General features: G+C 37.5%; 1 protein-coding gene across 1 annotated transcript in view; it reads right to left on the bottom strand.

Moving 5' to 3' along the window:
- The window catches only part of CD109 (CD109 molecule), a 75,750-nt gene that overhangs the window by 8,449 nt on the left and 47,496 nt on the right, over positions 1–19,805 (bottom strand). Inside the window, exons 24-31 of the mRNA XM_017826909.1 lie at positions 16,801–16,882; positions 15,279–15,507; positions 14,576–14,741; positions 13,272–13,462; positions 10,836–10,991; positions 10,685–10,750; positions 4,600–4,736; positions 388–544 (exon numbers count right to left, since the gene is read on the bottom strand). Of these exons, the coding sequence (XP_017682398.1) occupies positions 388–544; positions 4,600–4,736; positions 10,685–10,750; positions 10,836–10,991; positions 13,272–13,462; positions 14,576–14,741; positions 15,279–15,507; positions 16,801–16,882 (1,184 nt within the window). The remainder of the gene's footprint in view (positions 1–387; positions 545–4,599; positions 4,737–10,684; positions 10,751–10,835; positions 10,992–13,271; positions 13,463–14,575; positions 14,742–15,278; positions 15,508–16,800; positions 16,883–19,805) is intronic.

Genomic DNA, 19,805 nt, shown 5'->3' with positions numbered 1-19,805 from the left:
CCTGAGAACCCTGGTGGTGGTTTCATGGAAGAGGTAAGGACTTTTAGCTCAGCAGTAGTCCTTTTCTAAAGACTTGGAGTCAGGATGCATATAAAGATACTTATCTTATTTGTAGTCATCTCGGTCAAACTACAGCCTTCTTGAAATGTCTGCCTTCTTATACATTATTTTTAAGAGACTTAATTTAGAAACCCCTTACAAATACAACTGAATGGTACCTATCCAATTAGTCTCACTAAAAAAGTGGAACTATTAATTCAATGTGAATAGCAGATGTTGATTTCCTCAAAGAATACAATCATAATGTCTTTCCGAATTTAAGCCAAACAATGTCTGAGTCAAGATCAACATCACTACAAACACATTTTTTTGTTATTTTCAACTTACAGAGTCTAAGTATAGGTTGACTTTTCCATTGTCTTTTTCCATCTTCTTAACTGTATTGTCTAATGGAACAAAATCTGGTGACACAGAGAAACCACTGAGTAAGCCAACCTCCATGAGGACCATACCACTACGGGAAGCTGTGCCTGAACCAAAGTACCTTTTCAAAACACAGAGACAAAGAAACTTTTAGAAGAAATACAGTAGCCCACTCTCCAAAGACAGTGTTGGATCTTTACATCTCAACTACAGAAGTAACAATGTTTAAGAATACTTAGGAAACAAATGGAACAAAACTCTGACAAGAAAATTTCTAATTATAACAAGCTAATACTTCATTTCTCAATTATTTTGCCTGTTAATTTTAACCACATATGCAAAAGCAGGTTCAGCACAGACAAAACTACAGTACGTGAGTCATATGAGAGACTACACTGACACAGGAGGATTTTTCTTTTGACATCTATAAGTGCAGGTTTACATCAACAATACACAGGAAATATTGCAATTACACATGCTTCAAAAGAAGCAATTAAGAAAAGCTGTAGGAATTCTTGTACTGAAATACACATATTTCCTCTTATGAATGCATTGTTTTGCTTTTATTCATTTTGGAGGGTGAGATGAAACTATACAACAAAAAAGTCTCCCAAACCTTTTTAGATTGCCTTCATAGCAACTGATGGTTCCATTAACAAAGTCATTATCAGATTATTTCTCAAAGTTTCAGTTTTAAAATGCATAGCTATGTTATTAACCCAGATTTGAAAAAAAAGATTTAATAAGTTAAGTTCATTTTTCCTGAATAATGTTTATTATTGTATCTTCTTCCAATGTGAAAATCAGATGCTGGACTAAAAAGGTTTGCTCTATTGAGCAAGCCTTACCTACCATGGTGCACAACACATGTAGAAAAATTTTATGGTGCTCCTTGCTACAAGTGATACCTGCAAAAGATGGTACTGCTTTAAATAAAGTAGGTGACAGAAGAGTTTCCCCTGCCTTAGCATGGAGGGTAAATGATTAGTGTTACACTAGAATAGAAGTGTCTCCAATCCTCATTTTGAAAGCCTGACAGTAGCTGAAAGTAATTAAACTATTTCTCTGTAGAGTTGGATAGCTTATAAAAAAAAAAAAATGAGGGAAGAGTTACTTTCAAAGTAATGCTGTTCAGCCTGACAGCATGGCTGATTCAATGCAGATACAACTTTGAAAGAAACACAGCACAACTGCTGACTTCAGTTGGCTCATAAGATTAGAAACAAATGAAACCATCTGTTGGATGATGTGCTGTGCCAAAGTAGCTGCTATTGAAAACAAATAACTGAACTGAAACTGGATGTAATTATTTCTGCATAATTACCAATAAGAGGAGAGTAAAATACCCGTGTTGTCTAGCCAGCGTGGGGTGCTACTAAAATACCAACAGGCAACCAAACCAGCTTGACACTGTCAAGGAGTGACTTAGATATACGCTTATAAGTTATGAGGATTTGGTTGTCTTAACAAGGAAGAGAGGTAGCCTTGGGCATGGGTCTCTTCGACTCCATGGTCTCTTAAAAAAGGGAAAAAATTGACCACGCAAGAATGAGCACTAAGAAAGACTTGAAGCTTGTACCTGAAGAAAACTGAGCATGTTTTCAGATGCATCTTATGTTTCAGCTCTTCAGCAATATGATATACGGGTAAGACCCTTTCAGAGATGATGTAAAGAGGAGAAAACAACACCAAGCTAGTGTAGGCAAAAAGCAGAAACAAGAGAGTAAGTAGAGCCATCAGTGATCAGCTTCTCATGTCTGGAAAAGGTATGCAGGCAATAAGACTGCAAAGAAATAGGCACCCCTAGGTATTTGCTTCCCAGACAGTGAGTTAGCTCCTCTAATTAAGAACCACTTCAATTTGAGTGAGATATCATCTGCTCCACAGTCATAAGTGATACCCCGTGGAGACAACCACGGCCAGCCACTATCAAGCTGGTTGAAAGAAGGTGGATATTCTACAGATTAGAGAAACTAAAAAACTGTGAAGTTGCAGCCTCCAGTATCTAACTATATATATCCACAGCTAGATGCATATGCACAGCTAGACTATGCATACTCACTGGTTTATATTTCAGCAATCTTTCTGTATTTGCCTCCTTTGGTTTCTCTATTAGAAAGCCACATCATGTTGTAAAGATCATAAGTAGAGCAACTTTAAACTAATTCAGGAATATAAATAAGGCATATATTAGGTACAATTTATAGGGAAAAAAAGTAGAAAAGGATGATGGCTGATCCATCAAGTTAAGCAACCAGAGATGAAATCTTAGACTAAGGAATAGAAACAGATTTACTAGAAGTTATACCAGTCCACTTTCAATGATAAGAGCTGATGGATCACAGTGTTCCAAATAGTCTCTTGAGGCAGTTTCTTTTGATGTCACTAGATTTCCTGCTATCCTTTGAACACTTTATAATTAGAGCATCGTCATCATTCTAGAGCCTTCCTGGAGAGACAGAGCACTTCTTGTCTGTATTTTTGAAGAAAAGGTCTTAGAAAGTCCGATTGCTTCAAAAACTTACTCCAGACCCAGCATATAAGCCCTTTACATGTCAGGAGTTTGTGCTAGACTTTAGAATGCTGTTGACGCTCCATAGAAAGTTTTAAAAGAGAACAAGCCCATTCTATTTCAAGAGTTCTCATGTATTCTAGTGTCTCTGCCCACCATCCGTGTCACTGAACTGGATACCACAGACAGATAAAAACAGAGCTCTGGCTTTATGCCTGCTGGCTACTTCCCAGGTTAAATCAATTCTCCGTACTGAAATGACATTCTCTATAGCTGATTATTTGTACGATGGTGTCACCTACAGGCTCCATCTCTAGTTCACAGTTCCCTTGTGGTAATCAGAGCATAAAAGAAGTTCTAGACATATGGTGTTCAAAGTTTAAATAAACAGCAAAAAGAGGGTGTGGATGAAAGGAATGTCAGAGTAATCACGCTGGATCAGGTAGTATTTTGTAAATCTTGCATTTACAAAGAACCCATTATAACATGACAAGGAGAAAACAGTGTTTCTAAGGGAAGTATTCACAAACAGATGAAATCCTTAAATACAAAGAATGTAATCATTTCAACATCCTTGTAGATAATAAAAGATAGAAGATAAAAAACCATAAATATATAGAGAGATACAATGTCCTATAGGGTTTTCTATGAAATATACAGTGGTCTTTAACTACAAGAGGAAATGCATACTGAAGAAACAGTCAGAGGACAAATACCTTCATATATTCCTTTTAAATATATGTATAAAGCAAGTTAAATTGTGGCACAAAGCCATCAAAGAAGCAACTTGGTTTAATGACTGGCTGACCTAGGAATATGCAATATGACTGTTCGATGTCACCTGTTCTCATCTGATCCAAATTCTATTCAGGTAACATCTGGTGGCTGTTCTGTGGTCTCTGAGATGATACTTAAGCAGTCTCAGCTCAGTTCTTAGTAGGTGATTACCGAACAAGAAACATCATCCCAGATGCACACACACAGCCCCACATTCCTCATCCTCCTCCCCCTTATTCAGCAGAAATAATAGAATTAGCCTGGCTGGAAAACTCATCACCTGTTTCAAACCTACAATAATGCTTACATTGTGTTCTATTACCAAATTCATAACTACTGGTAAATGAAAGACCACAAAGTTACTTGCACAATTATGTAAATACAGATTTTGACTCCTCCCAAAATTGTTCTGAGCCAAGTATCTAATTCTGGATCGAAAGCAAAGGATTCTCTTCATGAAAGGTAAGAGTAATGGGCCATTTTCATGGTTTGCTACTAGAAGTCAGAATGTGGAAGACATTGGTTCAATTTTCAAGTCCACGCACAGTCTTCCATATAGCTCGGAAGCACTTGTACCAAAGAAGCCTCTGAGTTTTTTGTCATATTTCACACAGACTTTTCCACATATACTTAATGTTTAAGGCACCAGTATCTTTACACTTACCAGTAAAAAAAAAAAAAATCTCCTGGCCAGCAAAAATTGACTTACGAGTTGCTTCTTAACTATTGCCATTTTTACAAAGTAATTTTTATTCTCTTTATTGATACATTTACATCCTATATTTTAGTAAATTCAGACAAACAAATGGATAATTTAGTTCATTTTAAATAATGTAAAAGTTGTATAGACAAAGATGTCTATGAGATGCTCCAATTGATTTACCTACCTTGTGCACACATTCAAGGTCAAATGGTTTTTATCATCTTTGTCATCCTTTACATCAACATTCAAGTCAAAGGCTTCTTGCTTTTGGACATATCTGAGCCTCTGATCAGTGTGTTTTGTGTTGTACATAACATTGAGCTGCGGATTACAAGTACAGACATTAGATGACATATGTAAGGTAAACCAGTGTGGTTAAAACACGAAGTTTCTAACAATATAACACCAGAGAAGTGTTCCCATGTGACAAGATACATGGACTTGTACAGTTGCACATGGACTCGTACATCTGACAGCTGCATACATGAGATCCATAGGAATTCTCAGAAAGGAATATCCTTTCTGAACACTTCGTAATGCAGCAGAACCAGTGCAATTAGGAGGACACAACTGAGGCAAACACAAGGGAGCTCTAGGACAACCATCAATTTTCTCCCTAGTAGCTGGTTTATAATGTATGCAGTTGCTTCCTGACAGTGTGAACTGGGATGAATAAAGGGTGTTGGTCAAGGATTGGGTTAGAAGAGGCAGGCTGTATTTAAAAGCAGAGCATGAGCAGATACATAGCGTATGTACAGAATATGTCTTCAGTCTTCATGTCACTGCATTGATACACTCAAAACAGATGAGGAATAGCACATTAGTCCAAACTCAGAACACCACAACTTTCCTGCATTTAAATAGTTTCATTTGGTTCATCCGTACAAAGACAAAGCTACAGATTTGGTCTACCTTGAGGACGGAGCTCTCACCATTTCTGCTCAGCAAGAAGCTCTGCTAAGCAAGACTAGTAAGGAAGTGTGACAGGATGTCCAGTGCAGGACAGTAACATTAATATAAAACAAGCTTATTTGTTAAGACACAGCTTGATGAGCTTCCAATTTTTCTAGTGTAGACATGCATAAGAAGTTTGAAACAATGGCAGAAGAGTGGTAAAACCAGAAATTCTTAAAACAGATCTCTATATCCTATAAAACTACCAATGCCAACAGCCAAAGCAGAAAAACCGAAGCTGAAATTGAGCAAACAATGAGTACTCTCATGGTATCAGCCATGACAGAATATTGTGTACTGACTACAGAATTGAACTTGATGAGATAAATAAGCAGCTGAATCATTAACTGCAGTGTTTCCTTAAAACTCTCTTAGTTCCAGACTGGAGGATCAAAAATGTGACAGCAATTTTCAAAACAGTACTGGAGGTCTAAAAAGCTGTGAATATCAAGTAAACTCAGTATCTGTACCAAAAAATGCTGTCAAAACTATAACAAAGAGTCAAACTAGTGGACAAATGAGTAAATATGACACCTTGGAGATTAGGCTGCTGCTATAAACCCCCCAGCTACCTGAATCAAATAAAAAAACATGCATAATGCAGCTCTATCTAGTATAAGCTACCTGGATGTTACACTGGCATGAAGCTGGTTAGGAAGCTTACTAAACAAAGGTACCAAATGAAATGAAGCTGCCAAGGGATAAAGTGCTGTTAAAAGACAAGAATAGAAGGTGGGAAGAAATGTTCATACATGAAAGGAGCAAAGTCCTAAAATAATCTACGCTTGGTGACCAGTACTAAACATATCAATAAACGACCTGATGTGATAAGGTTTGCTGATAGTTTATTTGCAGCAGTAAAGACTAGACTTACTGTCAAGAGTTGCAAAAAACCAGAATTTTTATGTACATAATAATGGGCTTTGCTGGTACTACTCGATCTGTTTACCATTTAAGAAGTGGTAAAATAGATGGAAATTCAGCCATAAACAGGTAAGGTAGAAGAAAGACATAGTAAAGGTATACAGAATGATGACTTCCATGATTTTGCACCAATTCCTTATCCACTGAGTGGTCCATCCATCAAATCCATTTTTCTCCAGTTTAGAGATAAGGATGTGCAAGACAGTGTAAAATCTTTTGCACAAGTCCAGGTAGATGATGTCTATTGCTCAGACACCCTCATCCACCAATGCTATCAACCTGTCACAGAAGGCCTAAAAATTTGTTAGGCACAGTTAGCCCTTAGTAAAGCCATGTTGGCTGTCACCAATCACTGCCTTATTTCCGATGTGCCTTAGCATAGTTTCCAGGAGAATCTGCTCCATGATCTTGCCAGGTACCAAAGCAAGACCAACTGGCCTGTAGTTCCACAGTTTTTTCCTGTTTAAAAAATGGGTGTTATATTTCCCCTTTTCCAGTCAGTGGGAACTGCACTGGACTGCCATGACAACAATCATTATCTTTTCCCTCAGTCATCCATATAAAACACATAGCAGGGTGATTTTTAATTCTTTGATTTTGGTAGAAAAATAAGCTGAAAGCAGCTCAAATAACTCCCCTTGCAAGACCCCAAAATGCATTTTGTTTCACTAAAAAAAAAAAGGGAATGAAGAGTGCTTTTGAAAAATTACAGTCCTTCTACAACAGTTTCAGCCAACAAATGGAACTGTCAGTCCAAATTTAAAACTATGACAGGTGGTTGTCCAAGTTATAGGTTACCAAATTAGTTATAGGCAAGCAGGTCTCTGCAAAGAGGAGTCTTTAATTTCTGATTTTTGCTTTTGCTGCTGTCTCTCACTCCTTGATATGAAAGTTATGTTCTTTTTTTCAATCTACACACACAATTCCTGTTACCCTGCCCACACTGCTGAATTTAGCATGCTGTGTGAGTACAGAGCCAATTCTGTACAGGCATTCAGGACAACCATGGTGCAATGGTGAAGATTTATCATGTACAACTGCTCCACAGGAGAAGTCAGTACCAAGGATGAAGCCAATCTAGAAAGCCTGCCAGTTAAAGGCACGCAAAAATTTGGTAAAGACAAGCTGGCAGCGCCTCAACTATCTGTCATCATAGAAACAAAGCTGTTTTAACTTTTGCCAGAAAAAGCTAATGAATGGGAATTTACTGCCAAAGCAGGATGTCTGAAGCCACATACTGAACAGGAATAAGTTATCACTGTTACGGTCTGACTTTCCTTTCCTGATTTCTCATGACAATGAAGGAAAAGGTTTTCACAATGAAGAGTTTAATTAAAGCCTTCTTCTTTATACACCCTTACTTTGGGGACAGAAGGCAGTTATACAGAAACTAACATTAAATCAACAAAATGAGCAACTGCATTTCTTAACTCTTTAAAGAGCAACTGCTGAACCTAAAGGTAAAACTGGTCCAGTCTTGTCATACTGCAGCCAGTTCTGCTGAGAGGCCTAAGAAGAGAAACTAAAAGCTAGTCTTCTGCATGAGAGTGATACTCATAACAGTTGCTGACAATATTAACTGCACTACGCTTCAAAAAATATGACATATTTATAATGCCCTAATTACTGCCTCTTGCCCTATCCTTTTTCTTCTTCAACTAGCAGCACAAATGAACTTGACTGAGGGCACGAATTCAATGAAATCATCTCCAATATTCTTCTGTCCCTTTTTGAGTCCTTAGTATCCATTTAAACTGTAATGGACAAATATGTCCACATTTCATCGTGTACCTTTTTCAGTACCATCACACTAAACAATATTCAGTCCCTTGCCTAAGTCTAGTAAAAATATCCTGAGTGGAAAAAATGGTCAGTGCTTTTCAGTAATGAGTAACAGGGGATTCTCAAGTTTTTTCCTCACTCCCTCTCTATACATGATCAGGAGAGACTGAGATCTTGTTCACCTACCCACTTTGCTCATATCCATCCTCATTGAGCCTGCCCACCCTCCCCTTGTTGCTAGTCCTGGATTTCAGTGGCATTCTCTTTCTTTCCAGAAGGCATGGGTCACACCAATTTTTTGAGGCATGTGTCAAGACCAGTTCACAGTGATTCCAGAGAGCAGAGAGGTGTTTCTTTCAAGACTTTCAGCAGGCAACCTACAGACTCTATATACCCTAACGCATCCTCTCTTCCCTCTTGCAGAGTCAGTGTCATCCATGGTATATGCCTACATAATGAAGAAATGAGCTAGAAAACTTTGTTGACAGCAGGACCACAAAGCTACAAGTAAATGTCTGCTTTTGAAATTAAAATATCAAAAATACATACATTAATGAGATCCTGCAGGGTCAAGAGTGAATGCACTACCAATTTACACACACAGGCAGTGAGATTTCACAAAAAAAATATGGTTTTTCCCCTTAGAATCCATTCTGTTGGGAAAGTAGACATTTCTATTAATGCATTTAATCTTGTGTTTTGTGATATTTAAATGAATTACTGTTTTGACATGCTACGTTTGGCTAGAAAGTAAAATCCCAGAACAGTGATGGTTACCATTGTACTCTGCCATGCCTAAGACAATGAAACCCAGCTGAAGAAATGTGATTGCAATGTCATATGCTATCTGATCTATTAAATTCGACACAGATATAGCTTGTGTTTGGGAAAAAGAGAAATCTCATTCAATGGCCTCAGTGTTCTTTTTTTTAGAATACCAACCTGCTAAAGAAAGCAGAAGGAAAGAACTGATCTCAGCAAAGATAAGGTTTTGGAGGAGCTACTCCGGGGTGTTAAGCGCAATATTTTGAATCAAGTCACAGCATCTCTGACTCAAAGCTTGAGGAAAAGAGGCAACAGCATAGTGACCTAAATAAAGAAGGTAATCTGGGCCTTGGTTCCTGAACACCAGTTATTCAGGAGCACATTTCCATGTTCATATAACAAACCAGGAACTTAAACCATGGTGCTATACACCCCCAGGGAGACCTCCAACCACAGTCAGCTACTAACTGTTCAAGGTGGAAGACTTCTGCTCAGTCTTCACCAGGCATGCTGGTTTGAATTTTAAATTTTCTTGCTGGCAATACCATAATTGGAACCAATGTGTTTCCATAAAAGGTATTAATTTCAACAAATCAGTGTCTTCCAGCAAGAAACAATTTGCTGAAAAGTTTTTGGTCAGCTTGTCTGACAAATTAGTTGACTTAATATCAGGGAGCATTTCTCAATAATGACTTAAGATTAAGTACTCTTAACTGTTCTGGAGCCCCCCTTTGTTACATTCCATACAAACACACACACACTGAAACCACAGACATGTGAACGCAGTCCTGCTGAGATGTTCAGTCCCATCTTGGCCTGCAAGACTGAATCTAAATTATCCCCTGAAACTTTTCAACTTTGCTGTAAACTTTGTTTGTACTTCTGGGAATTAATAAACACGGGTCATGATTTACCGCCCTGTGGGTTTTGCAGACTGGTGGTGAATGAATGAGGTGTATCATTGATGATAGGCAGCCATGAAGGTTTCTTTGAAAAGGTCTTTTATCCCAAAGCATATTTACCAACCATCACCAGACTTTTTTGTTTCCCAGATGCATAAGAACACTAAAGTGAAGGTCAGGTTGGAAGGAACTTGAAATGGAATCTGACCTGGCATAAAACTTTGAGAAGATTAAAGGCAGCCTTAGTTCAGTTTTCCCAAGTATGAGTAGAAGGAGTCTAGTAGGAATTCTGTCTGGTTTTGCAGTACAGTTGCAATTATGAGTTTATACACTTCCAATAAAATGAGTCTCTCATGCTCAGAGATTAATATTTCTGCATTATTTGTAGCTTTTCAAAGGCCTTCTCTTTCACCTGTGTGGTTCTAACCCATTATCATGGACAGGGCAGCAGAAAAGTGAAACCCGCTAGTCGCCATATCAAGATGGATCCAATACTGTCTTCTTCTGATATGGTATTTCTCATAAATAAGGGAAAATCTTGGAGGGGAAATTTCTTAAAAACCTAATCTCTGATATGAGAGAAGAGTAGGCAGCTGAAAAGGCTGCCTATGGTTTGTTAATTCTAAATACAGTATGCACTGATCTCAGTTTAATTTGTTTAAATATAAGTAAAGATGTTTTAATGGCCCTGACCCATGGAAGTGTCCCAAAACTGTCAGTCAGCCAGCAGTACTTAAAAGGCCAGGCCATCAGTCAGAAACAATCACATGAATACGTCCATTCACAATATTTAGTTCACAGAATTCCTCAATTAGTAAAGTGCTTTGGTACTGATTTAAGATATTTCAGGAGATTGTTTCTAGTAACATGTTTTATAAAGCTTCCAAACTATACTTTCCTTAAAGAGAGCATACCTTTAGCAAGAATAACTGCATTGCATACCTGAAAGACAGCAAATCCCATTCCTTCTGCTGACACTGTAAGTGTCATTGATTGTGCAGGGGCAATCTGAAAGAAAGATGAGTAAACCAGTATTTTCAAAGTACTTTCAGTCAGCAGACTTTAAAAAAGTATTCCTCATTTTCTACAGTACCTCCTTGCTCTGGAGCAGAAAACGGTTTCGAGTATCAATTGAAAATGTTTCTGGTATTTCCAAAGAAGGTGCTGTCACTTTTATATCCATTTCTGTTTTGCCTGCAGTAGTGAGAGCTGCAAATAGACTCAAGGCTTGCAGAGCCACCACTGTGTCCTGTCGAGAGAAACAAATCCTTCGGTATTAAATAGAAGAAGCCTGTGCAGTGTAAACGCCATGCCTTGGGGAGCTCATGATCCCTGCATCAATCCATTTGTTGATTATGCTGGAGTATTCATGCAGCCATCTCCACATCTCTGTTGGGATTCCTGTGGAATGAAGGTCCCAGTACAGAAGAGAGATGGCAACACAGGATGAGAAGTTAGCTGCTCTGATATGATATGAAATATGAGCCAGCTAAGAAAGTTTTCCTCTTGTGTAAGGTATCTGGAAGACTTGACAAGCTGATAGACACAACAGTCAGAATTACACACTACACCAATAGGGAACAAAAAAACAAACAAGAATATATCTCTGATCTATATTATAGATCTAGGAAGCTATAAGATCGTGTTGGAGAATATGTTTTTAATCATTCAAAAGCAGAAATATACCTGCCTTTACCTAAGTTTCAGAAACCAAGGAATACCTTGAAGCACTTTTTCCAAGTCTTTACAATTATATTTTTTGCATTTATATTTCTTGCACTAAATTCAGAGAGAGTTCGAGATATCTAGAAATGTTATCTGCCATTGCTGAAGGTGACTTTAGAGCTCTTTCACATCCTAGGCTCAAATGACTCTCAGAAACACACCTGGAAATCAGGAGGGCTACAAACTACCTACAGAGAAGATAAATATTCTCCTTGGCTGCTCTAAAGCAGAAGGCACACCTAAGGCTCTTCACCAGGCAACATTCACAGTTGAGGTGCACAGCTCAGCATGACAATACACAACCTGAAAAGTTAGGGAATATGGTTTCAAGTCAGACTCAGAGGCCTCTCTTGCCCAGCAACACAGGCTTTGCAGAATTTGTTACTTCTCCCTATCATTTAAATCTACATTCATGTATGTGCTATTTTTTGTATTAATTGTATTCCTCTATATATATGAAATATGTACATTTGTGTCCAAACATTAAAGGCATTATAAAGCAAAATATACTGATTACAAATTCATAGTAAGATATATCACGTATACAAATTCTAGTGAATTATCATATTCTAACTTACAAAGCATCGCACATGCAACCAATTACTTTCCTCCTTATTGTTTAGCAATATATTAAGTTTCTAATGTAATAAATTCATGGAAGGATATTTTTTAAAGTAATCTTAGAAGTTGACAAAAACTATGGGGTCATTTCTACAAATTTAAAAAAGTATCTAGTGAGACACTAGAGTAATTTTGAAATCAAAACAGTTTAGAGTATGGAAGAACAAAAGGATTAAATTAAATTCTTAATTTCAGCCTCAGAGGTAAATGGTACATTGCTGAATTTTCAAACTCTCCAGGAAAAAGAAGGTTTCCAGAGAAGAAAAGCTTTTTCAACTCATTCAGTGCCTCGAACAACCTCTTCAAATAGTAAGAAAGAATTAACACATCAGGAAAATCCTAATACCTCAGGGAAACCAGGCTGGTTCTTAAATAGCATTTTACTTAGTAGAACTCATTTCTCTCAGATTAATACCAACAAACTTTTGAAAATAATGAAGGGTAGCCTGTACAGCTTGGTACTAAGCAGAGTGATGAAATGTGACATTTCACTGTGACCAGCATTTGTAGCTAATTTAAAAGCTAGTTTAAACTAATGCAATCCAAAGTACTATCTAATTCTTTTGGATGCCAGCATCTCTTACAAGATGTGGCTTCAATAACATGGAAACCTCCTGGAGATAATGAAGATCTTCCAAATTTCACGGCCCATCAAAAATCTGCACAATAATGAGGACAAAGTAAATTACTGAGTTAAGACCAACTGCCAACAGAGGCACTAGGCTAGGCTGTTTCTCTAAAACCTACTCCCCTTAGTTAAAGGTTCAGTTTCAGGAGTTTGAGGACCTGCACATGGAAAGAATAGAAAGAGGTTTCTCTCCTTGGAAAGAAAGTAAGCATGGATATTTATTATATTATTTGGAAAATACGTTTGAATACTTTTCTATGGGTATCACTGCTTCTTAATTTAAGATGTTTTAGTATTAATATTTTATATAACAAGGTCTCCCTCTGATTCTCTTTTTCTTAGACTTGCCAAAAGTACTAAAACTGGCAGTCCAGGTTTAAGATTCCAGTATCACAAAGAATGCAAGCTTGTACATAACCAAGGCTGTTACAGCAAAACAAAATTCAGTAATTATTATGTAAAAAATAGTCCTTTTTTTCTTTCCTTTTTTTTTCTTTTAATATGCATTGCTTGTTTAGGAAAGTTATAACAAAGCCCCTTACAGCAAGATATTACCTGAGTAGAAGAAAATCCCCCAAGGTGATTTCTTTGATGACTTAACCATTTCATAATAGGGATCCCCTCTGCTAATCTGTCTTGATGAAAGTGAGAGAGCAGAGCATATGCTGCAAGTTCAATATCAATGGACCGTGACTGCCATGAGTCAGAAATTTCAGAAGCAGGTGTTATCCAGAAACGAAATTCACCTGCAAAAAGAACCAATAATAACCTCAGATTCACAGACTGAAGTCTTAGGATTTCTGCGAAAGACTTAGGGGAGTCCTCTTCAGTAATGCTTACATATGAGATCTAGCAAGGTTGCATGAAATTGTGTTAATGTTTAGGCCTGTGTCCCATAAAGGACTGACTTAAGCACTTCCTCAGCAGTGCCTGAATCTATATACAAAAAAAGCTGGAGTCCAAATAGTCACTCCCATTGATTTCAGTGAACTTTACATTGATCCTTTCATTGTCAGCCTAAAGTACCCACATAAAGGAGCCCTAGTGAAAACCCCACCTTGTTGTTTGAGTGCTCCTTTCTCTTCAGGACCAGAGAAGGTACCTCAGGCAGCAGAGCTGCTCACTAGACTCATTCTTGAGCGAAGCCTTCCCAAAAGAGTGACTTCTTCCCTTCCCAAAAGTGACTGTCTAAAAGGTCTAACTCAGTAAATGCAGAGGGACACTCAAGAGGCTCCATTACCAGGCTACAACATTAATTCCTTTGAATTTTTCAAGAGGTGAGTTACTACTATGAGCCAAAAATTTTCATTTCTTATACTCAATATAGTCTATTCTTTCCCAAAACTAGGAAAATAAATTCAGCTGTGCTAAACTTGAAAGAGGTTAAACAGAATGAGATGGCGGTTGCCCAGAGAAAGTGCAACAGACCTCTGTACTGCCTTACAGAAAGTTCAATACTTTACCTCCATTTCAATACTGATTCTAACTAATTGTCCCCCAATACCCTCCTGATCTCTCCCAACCACTTCGGAATAGCTAATTTCATCCAAGTATCTCTCTTTAACCACGGTGATCTTACAAGTGTGCATAATAACACAGGAAAACTGACAAGTCATGTTCTTCAACAGCATCATGATTCTCCTACCAGGAACATGGTAACTGAGACTTAAAGCTTTGTTGTGAGTTATCATTCATTTATGGACACTTTTCATTACAGCTGTCTTGGAACTTCTTAGCTTATTCTCTATATCAAACACAAAACAGACTTGAATTCTATAGGCAGCTGTCAATATGTGATAGGTATTTTTAAATTTGACAAAAATCCATCTATAGAACTGTGTAAGATAGTTGTGCAATACCTTGGTGTTCTGCTCTCTCGTTCAGCATATTCAGTGCTTCTTTCGCTTTTGTACTTTTTGCCCAGGACAATGCATAGGTCACAAGTGCCAAAGTGTAATTATCTGAAATACCTTCTTCTAATTTATCTTCCAGAAAGTTTGTAGCAGTCTTGATGGCATAAGAATGCTGGAAATGAAGATCATGTTGAAGAATGTGAATAAAATATATATTGAAATACTTAAATGTAAAAGAAAAATTTGTACAGAAACAGAAAAATTACTAGCACCAAACAACCACCAAGAAATAACGAAAAATCTCTTTCAGAGTTACAGACACAAACCTCAAAGGTTAGCTTTTTGATCTGGTACCACCTTTTATGAACGTAAGTAATTTCAATGAAATCAACTGGAATGACTTAACATCTCTAAGACTAGTTCCCCCCATAAATATCTTTGTAAGTTCTTGGACTAAAGCCATGGCAATATTCTTGCTAAAAGCCTTGATAACTGCCTTTAGATTTTGCAAAGGTACAGAAAATTGAGGGGCTTAACAGCAAAATTTTGCATCGCTTTGGGTAGGTAAGGGATGTTTAACAAAGTAAGGTTACATTTTGTCTCTGTTCACTTATCCCTCTATGTCTTTAAACTACCAAGTGTTTGCTAGGTACTAAACAATTTATGAATTTTTCCTGTAATTATGAATTATATTTATGAATTCCAATACCTGTTTATCTGGGAACCCTAGGAGGGATGACATGATGTAAGCTGTGAGAGTAATTGGATTATTGGTGCCTCCTTGAAGATCACTGTGTAACACTTTCCCAGGCTCATGAAACTCTCCATTTAATTTCTGATGACGGACAATCCATTTAGCTGTATCCATGAGCACATCTTCGTCAATATCTATGAACGGCCGAGCTTGAAGGAAACATCTTAATACAAAAGCTGATAACCTTGGGGAAAAGGTTAACCAAATATGACAAAATTAGCCAGGTATTACAGCTTTATTACAGTTTAAGATGATGTAAGAATACCGTAAAGCATAAGGTGTTCTACACACACCTCCCAAAGAGAGAAAAATATATGCCTCACCCAGATAAGCAAGTAGACTAAGTTTAATCCACCAAAAATGAAGATATGCTCTTGTTCCTAAAGATCACCCCTTCTGCAGCTGCTATGTGTCAAAAATCCAAGTCTGCCAGCACATGTATATCTTTATTCAAATGTTGCTCTCCTGCCTTCTGCTGCTAGGCAAATATTATAGTTTACAAAGCAATGCAGTTATGAGTGTGATATTAATTACCATCATTATCCCTGTAATGATAGCCTTGAAACAATCTTTGTTGTTTTATTTTAATAATTTCAGGTTATCCTTCGATTCCCTTCTTTCCAAATGTGCATTCATGTAACCTGTCACTGTACTCTTTAAGCACTAGAGTTGCTAGTACAGATGAATTATCTTCATTTTCCAAACCATCCATACTGAGTCAAAGACAAACCCCTCTGATGTCAATGAAAGATGCCCAGTGACTCCAGAAGCAGTGTTTCAGTCAGTGGCTGAGGATGGTTCTATTTAAAGTCAGAAGCATGTACTGAAATATATAAGTATATTTAAACTAACTTGACATGAGTTAGCTGAATAAAGTGCTGGAACTTGTCTCCATTATCTATCTAGCTTCCATGACTAGGGTCTCCATGCTTCTTGGAGCAAAACTCAGCGCTGAAAAGACTTTTTCAGCTGTTTTTACAGTCTCAATAAAAGGAAATGTGAGAGAGGTAAGTAGGACAATTTTTTATCACTACTAACTCTATTCACCCCCTAGGAAATGTCTCAGTCAGTTTTCAGCTTCCTGTATGGAGATAACTGAAAATCTATTTGAAGCAGTGATGATCACATAGCCCTAAATGGTTCCTGTCAACTGCAAGAATAAGTAATTTAATTGTTATTCTTCATTCCTTTCAGGAAAGCAACAGCAACAGAAAAACTCTCAGACCAAACTATTCCCCTGGTTAAAATAATTCATCAGTCATTTTTTTGCAAAATTAAAAAGCTTTACACTAATAATGGCTTTCACAGTATGTTACCCAGCAAGAAAGACTTTAGAGTTGGCCTAAATACCTAATGAAAACCAGGCAGAAGGCTAATACGGCTGGAAATTTTTACCAGCTTCACAAAAAATTTTGAGACACAGGAAAAAATATCTGAAACGCTAAAATTCCACAATGATTCTGGCAGAACTACTTACCATGTGCTCCCAGAGGGATCTTCATTTCCAAAGGCACTAAAAGAGCCATCATCCCTCTGGAAAAGCAACTCTCTTTGGTAGCCTGAAGTGGAAAAGTAGAGACTGGTATTGAACACTCATGCGGTTTCCAGCACAAACTGCTGATGTGAAGCAAGGCACTTTCTAAGGCTGAGAAGGGCAGAACTTAAGCTTGTATTTCCTAAAAAAATTCCCAAATATGCAGGAACAAACAAAGCCATGTAGAAGATGATGAGAAAGTGGGCAGCTATAACACAAAGGATCCATCTACAAAAGCAGAACCATAAACCCCTGCTGTTCTTCATCTGCCACCCAAACATGACAGTGGTGCAGAGAGACATGCTCCCAACATACTCAGTTGTTCCAGTGAGAGCAGAGCAGAGTAGCAGCTAGAGTTCAGTGCTTCATCACTCTAGGGAGCTGGAGTTGTACACCCATAGAAATGCTCTATCTTTCCAGCAAAACGTATTTTCCAACTGGAAGGGCAAGGCTACACGTGCTGCTGAAAACTAGGCCCTTTCAGCAGCTGGCTTTTGCCAATCAAATGACAAGCTATCAGAAAAAGCATGCTGGAAAAGGTTGTTCTGAAATGAGTGAAAAATGCCAAAAGACCTGAAGATCCTGAAATCCTGAGAAGCAAGCATTTAAAATGTATCCCAAGATTTTTCAGTATCCAGAACAAATGCAGCTTTCTCCTGACTATGGGACATCCATTATAAAAGGGCTTCAAGGGCTCACCAGCTGCTCAAAACCACCAGCAGCATCCTTACTAAATAGCTGACTTCAGTACAAAATCAATGTTCATTAACGCTAAAAATTACTTATTGTAGCTTCTGATATCTAAAGCCTTTCTTCCATTAAATTTTGCCTGCCACTTGTGTATCTGGAACAATAATGATATCTATTTATAGCATTTCACATGACATCTTTTCTTCTTTCCCCCCCACTTCATGTTTTCCCTTGGCTTTGCTATTTTAGCTATTATAATTAGGAAAGTATATTAATTAGTCTAAAACATGATAGATATAGACACAATACAGAATCAGACAGGCAGAAAGAAAACTCTCAGGCAACATCAGTAAGTCCTACATGAATGAATTTTTGAATACGTCCCGTGAGGTGCATCCAGCTACAACTGTTCCCCTGCAAAATGTTCCTTGCTTTCACAGATAAAGGATTAATCACCCATTTACATACTATCCTGACTGTAGACACACCTGTCACCTCAGCTAATGATATGGAGTAAAGCACTCTTAAATGGAAGGAAAAAAAAAGAAGGAATGAGTGGTATTTCTCACCAAAGAAAACAAAAGTCGCTGTCAAAGTTTAAGCATCAAAATAATGTTCTATGAGGAGCACAAATTTATGTATATATACAAATAGATTGCTTCCTCTTCTGAAATACCTGACTGCAAGGCCTGAAAACAAGGTCTTCTGCTGCTTTGCAGAACTGGCCAGCAATAAGTATTATAATCACCACCCCCCTGGTGGTGTAAAAGCACTAAACTAAGACCAACAGCCTGCTTAACTAAGACTGCGGAGGAGCAAACAGGGGATAAATTTATCCCAGAATTTAAGATTGGGAGCAACCAGAAAGATCAGAACCAGAGGGAGGACAGAGAGATCATTCAGCTATTTCCTACAGTCTGTGTGCTTTTGTCTCAATGCCAACCCCGCTGCAGTCACGCAAGTCTCTAAACATGAGCGTATCCAACGTGGGGAAGCCTGCAGAAAACGCTAGAATGGGAGACCTGGAGCCTGTGAACCACCGCGTTCATTCCAACGGACACTCCATCAGACATGAAAAATGATACTTCAAATGGCAACATGTACAATTGGAAAGGCAAGGAAAAGAAGGATCCTATTATGAAGATGTACACTAGTACTCCCAGAGGACTGGCTGGAACCCAGGAGATGTAGGAGGCTCACTGAGCAAGACTGAAAGAGGACTGCATCAGGATGGAAAGGACTTCAGAAATATGTGAAAGACTAAAGGGTCTCACATTTCAAACAGCTTGGAAATACTGCTCAAACCCGTTATTTTTCTGGGTCTAATAAAAAAGTTTTCAGACCAACCAGGAATTTTTTCATTTCAGAAGAAGTGATTTAAAGATGGGACCTGTCATTACCACAATTAAAGAAATATGTTTGAAAGGCAATTTTTCTCTGGCTTTGCCTTTGTTCTAGGTAAATAAAACTCCTATAAGATCATATAGCAGTCTCTTTTAGCTATATGATCCCTTCCTCTCACAAGCATTTAGCCTTAAAATTAATTACATTTACTACAGATTCTGAAGTCACTTTTTCAAATACTTGGTGAATTATGATGTGAAAAAAGTCTGTTTTAAATTAAACTTCATGACAATCCTTTAAAAAACTGAGTTTAGAAAAATTACATCTTAGACTACAGATAAATTTCAACTTCAAGATTACACTTTTTTAACGTCAGTGCAACAACTGAAATAAATTGTTAAAATAAAGCAAAACCAAACCAAAACAAAAAAAACCCCATCAGAGTATTTTTTAGATTGTGGTTCCTTTCTATATTAAGGTTACAAATATTTCAGCAGACTTGCTGTTTTGGCTATTATGGTGTTGAAAAACATGTACATCAATCCAAAGCCTCAGGAAGAAGTTAAGTAACACAACACTTGGTATGTAAGTGACATTTAAACCTATAATTTTGACTTGCTTTGAAACAGCTTTAATAAATCGGCTATTGGAAAACTTCAGAAAGTTATGGTACTAAAGCTAAAGCTTAAAAGAGTGATAGATTGCTTACAAACTTCAGAGTAGTTGTTTACAAAATCTCTTCCTTCCCAACACACTTTTCAACTAAACCATGTAGGAGGAAGGATTTTAAAAAAATTTTAAAAGGGTTTAAAAAAAAAAATCATTTAACTGCTTTGACAGAAAACTGGAATCTTGATGAAAGGAAAATTTATTTTTAGCTGTGCCTTTTCCAAGGGAAATGTCAACAACTTTAA

The sequence above is a fragment of the Lepidothrix coronata genome, unplaced genomic scaffold (assembly GCF_001604755.1).
Source record: "Lepidothrix coronata isolate B3197 unplaced genomic scaffold, Lepidothrix_coronata-1.0 Scaffold4, whole genome shotgun sequence".
Taxonomy (NCBI): domain Eukaryota; kingdom Metazoa; phylum Chordata; class Aves; order Passeriformes; family Pipridae; genus Lepidothrix; species Lepidothrix coronata.
The sequence above is the reverse complement of the archived record's forward strand: the minus strand, read 5'-3'. Positions and strand labels throughout refer to the sequence as shown.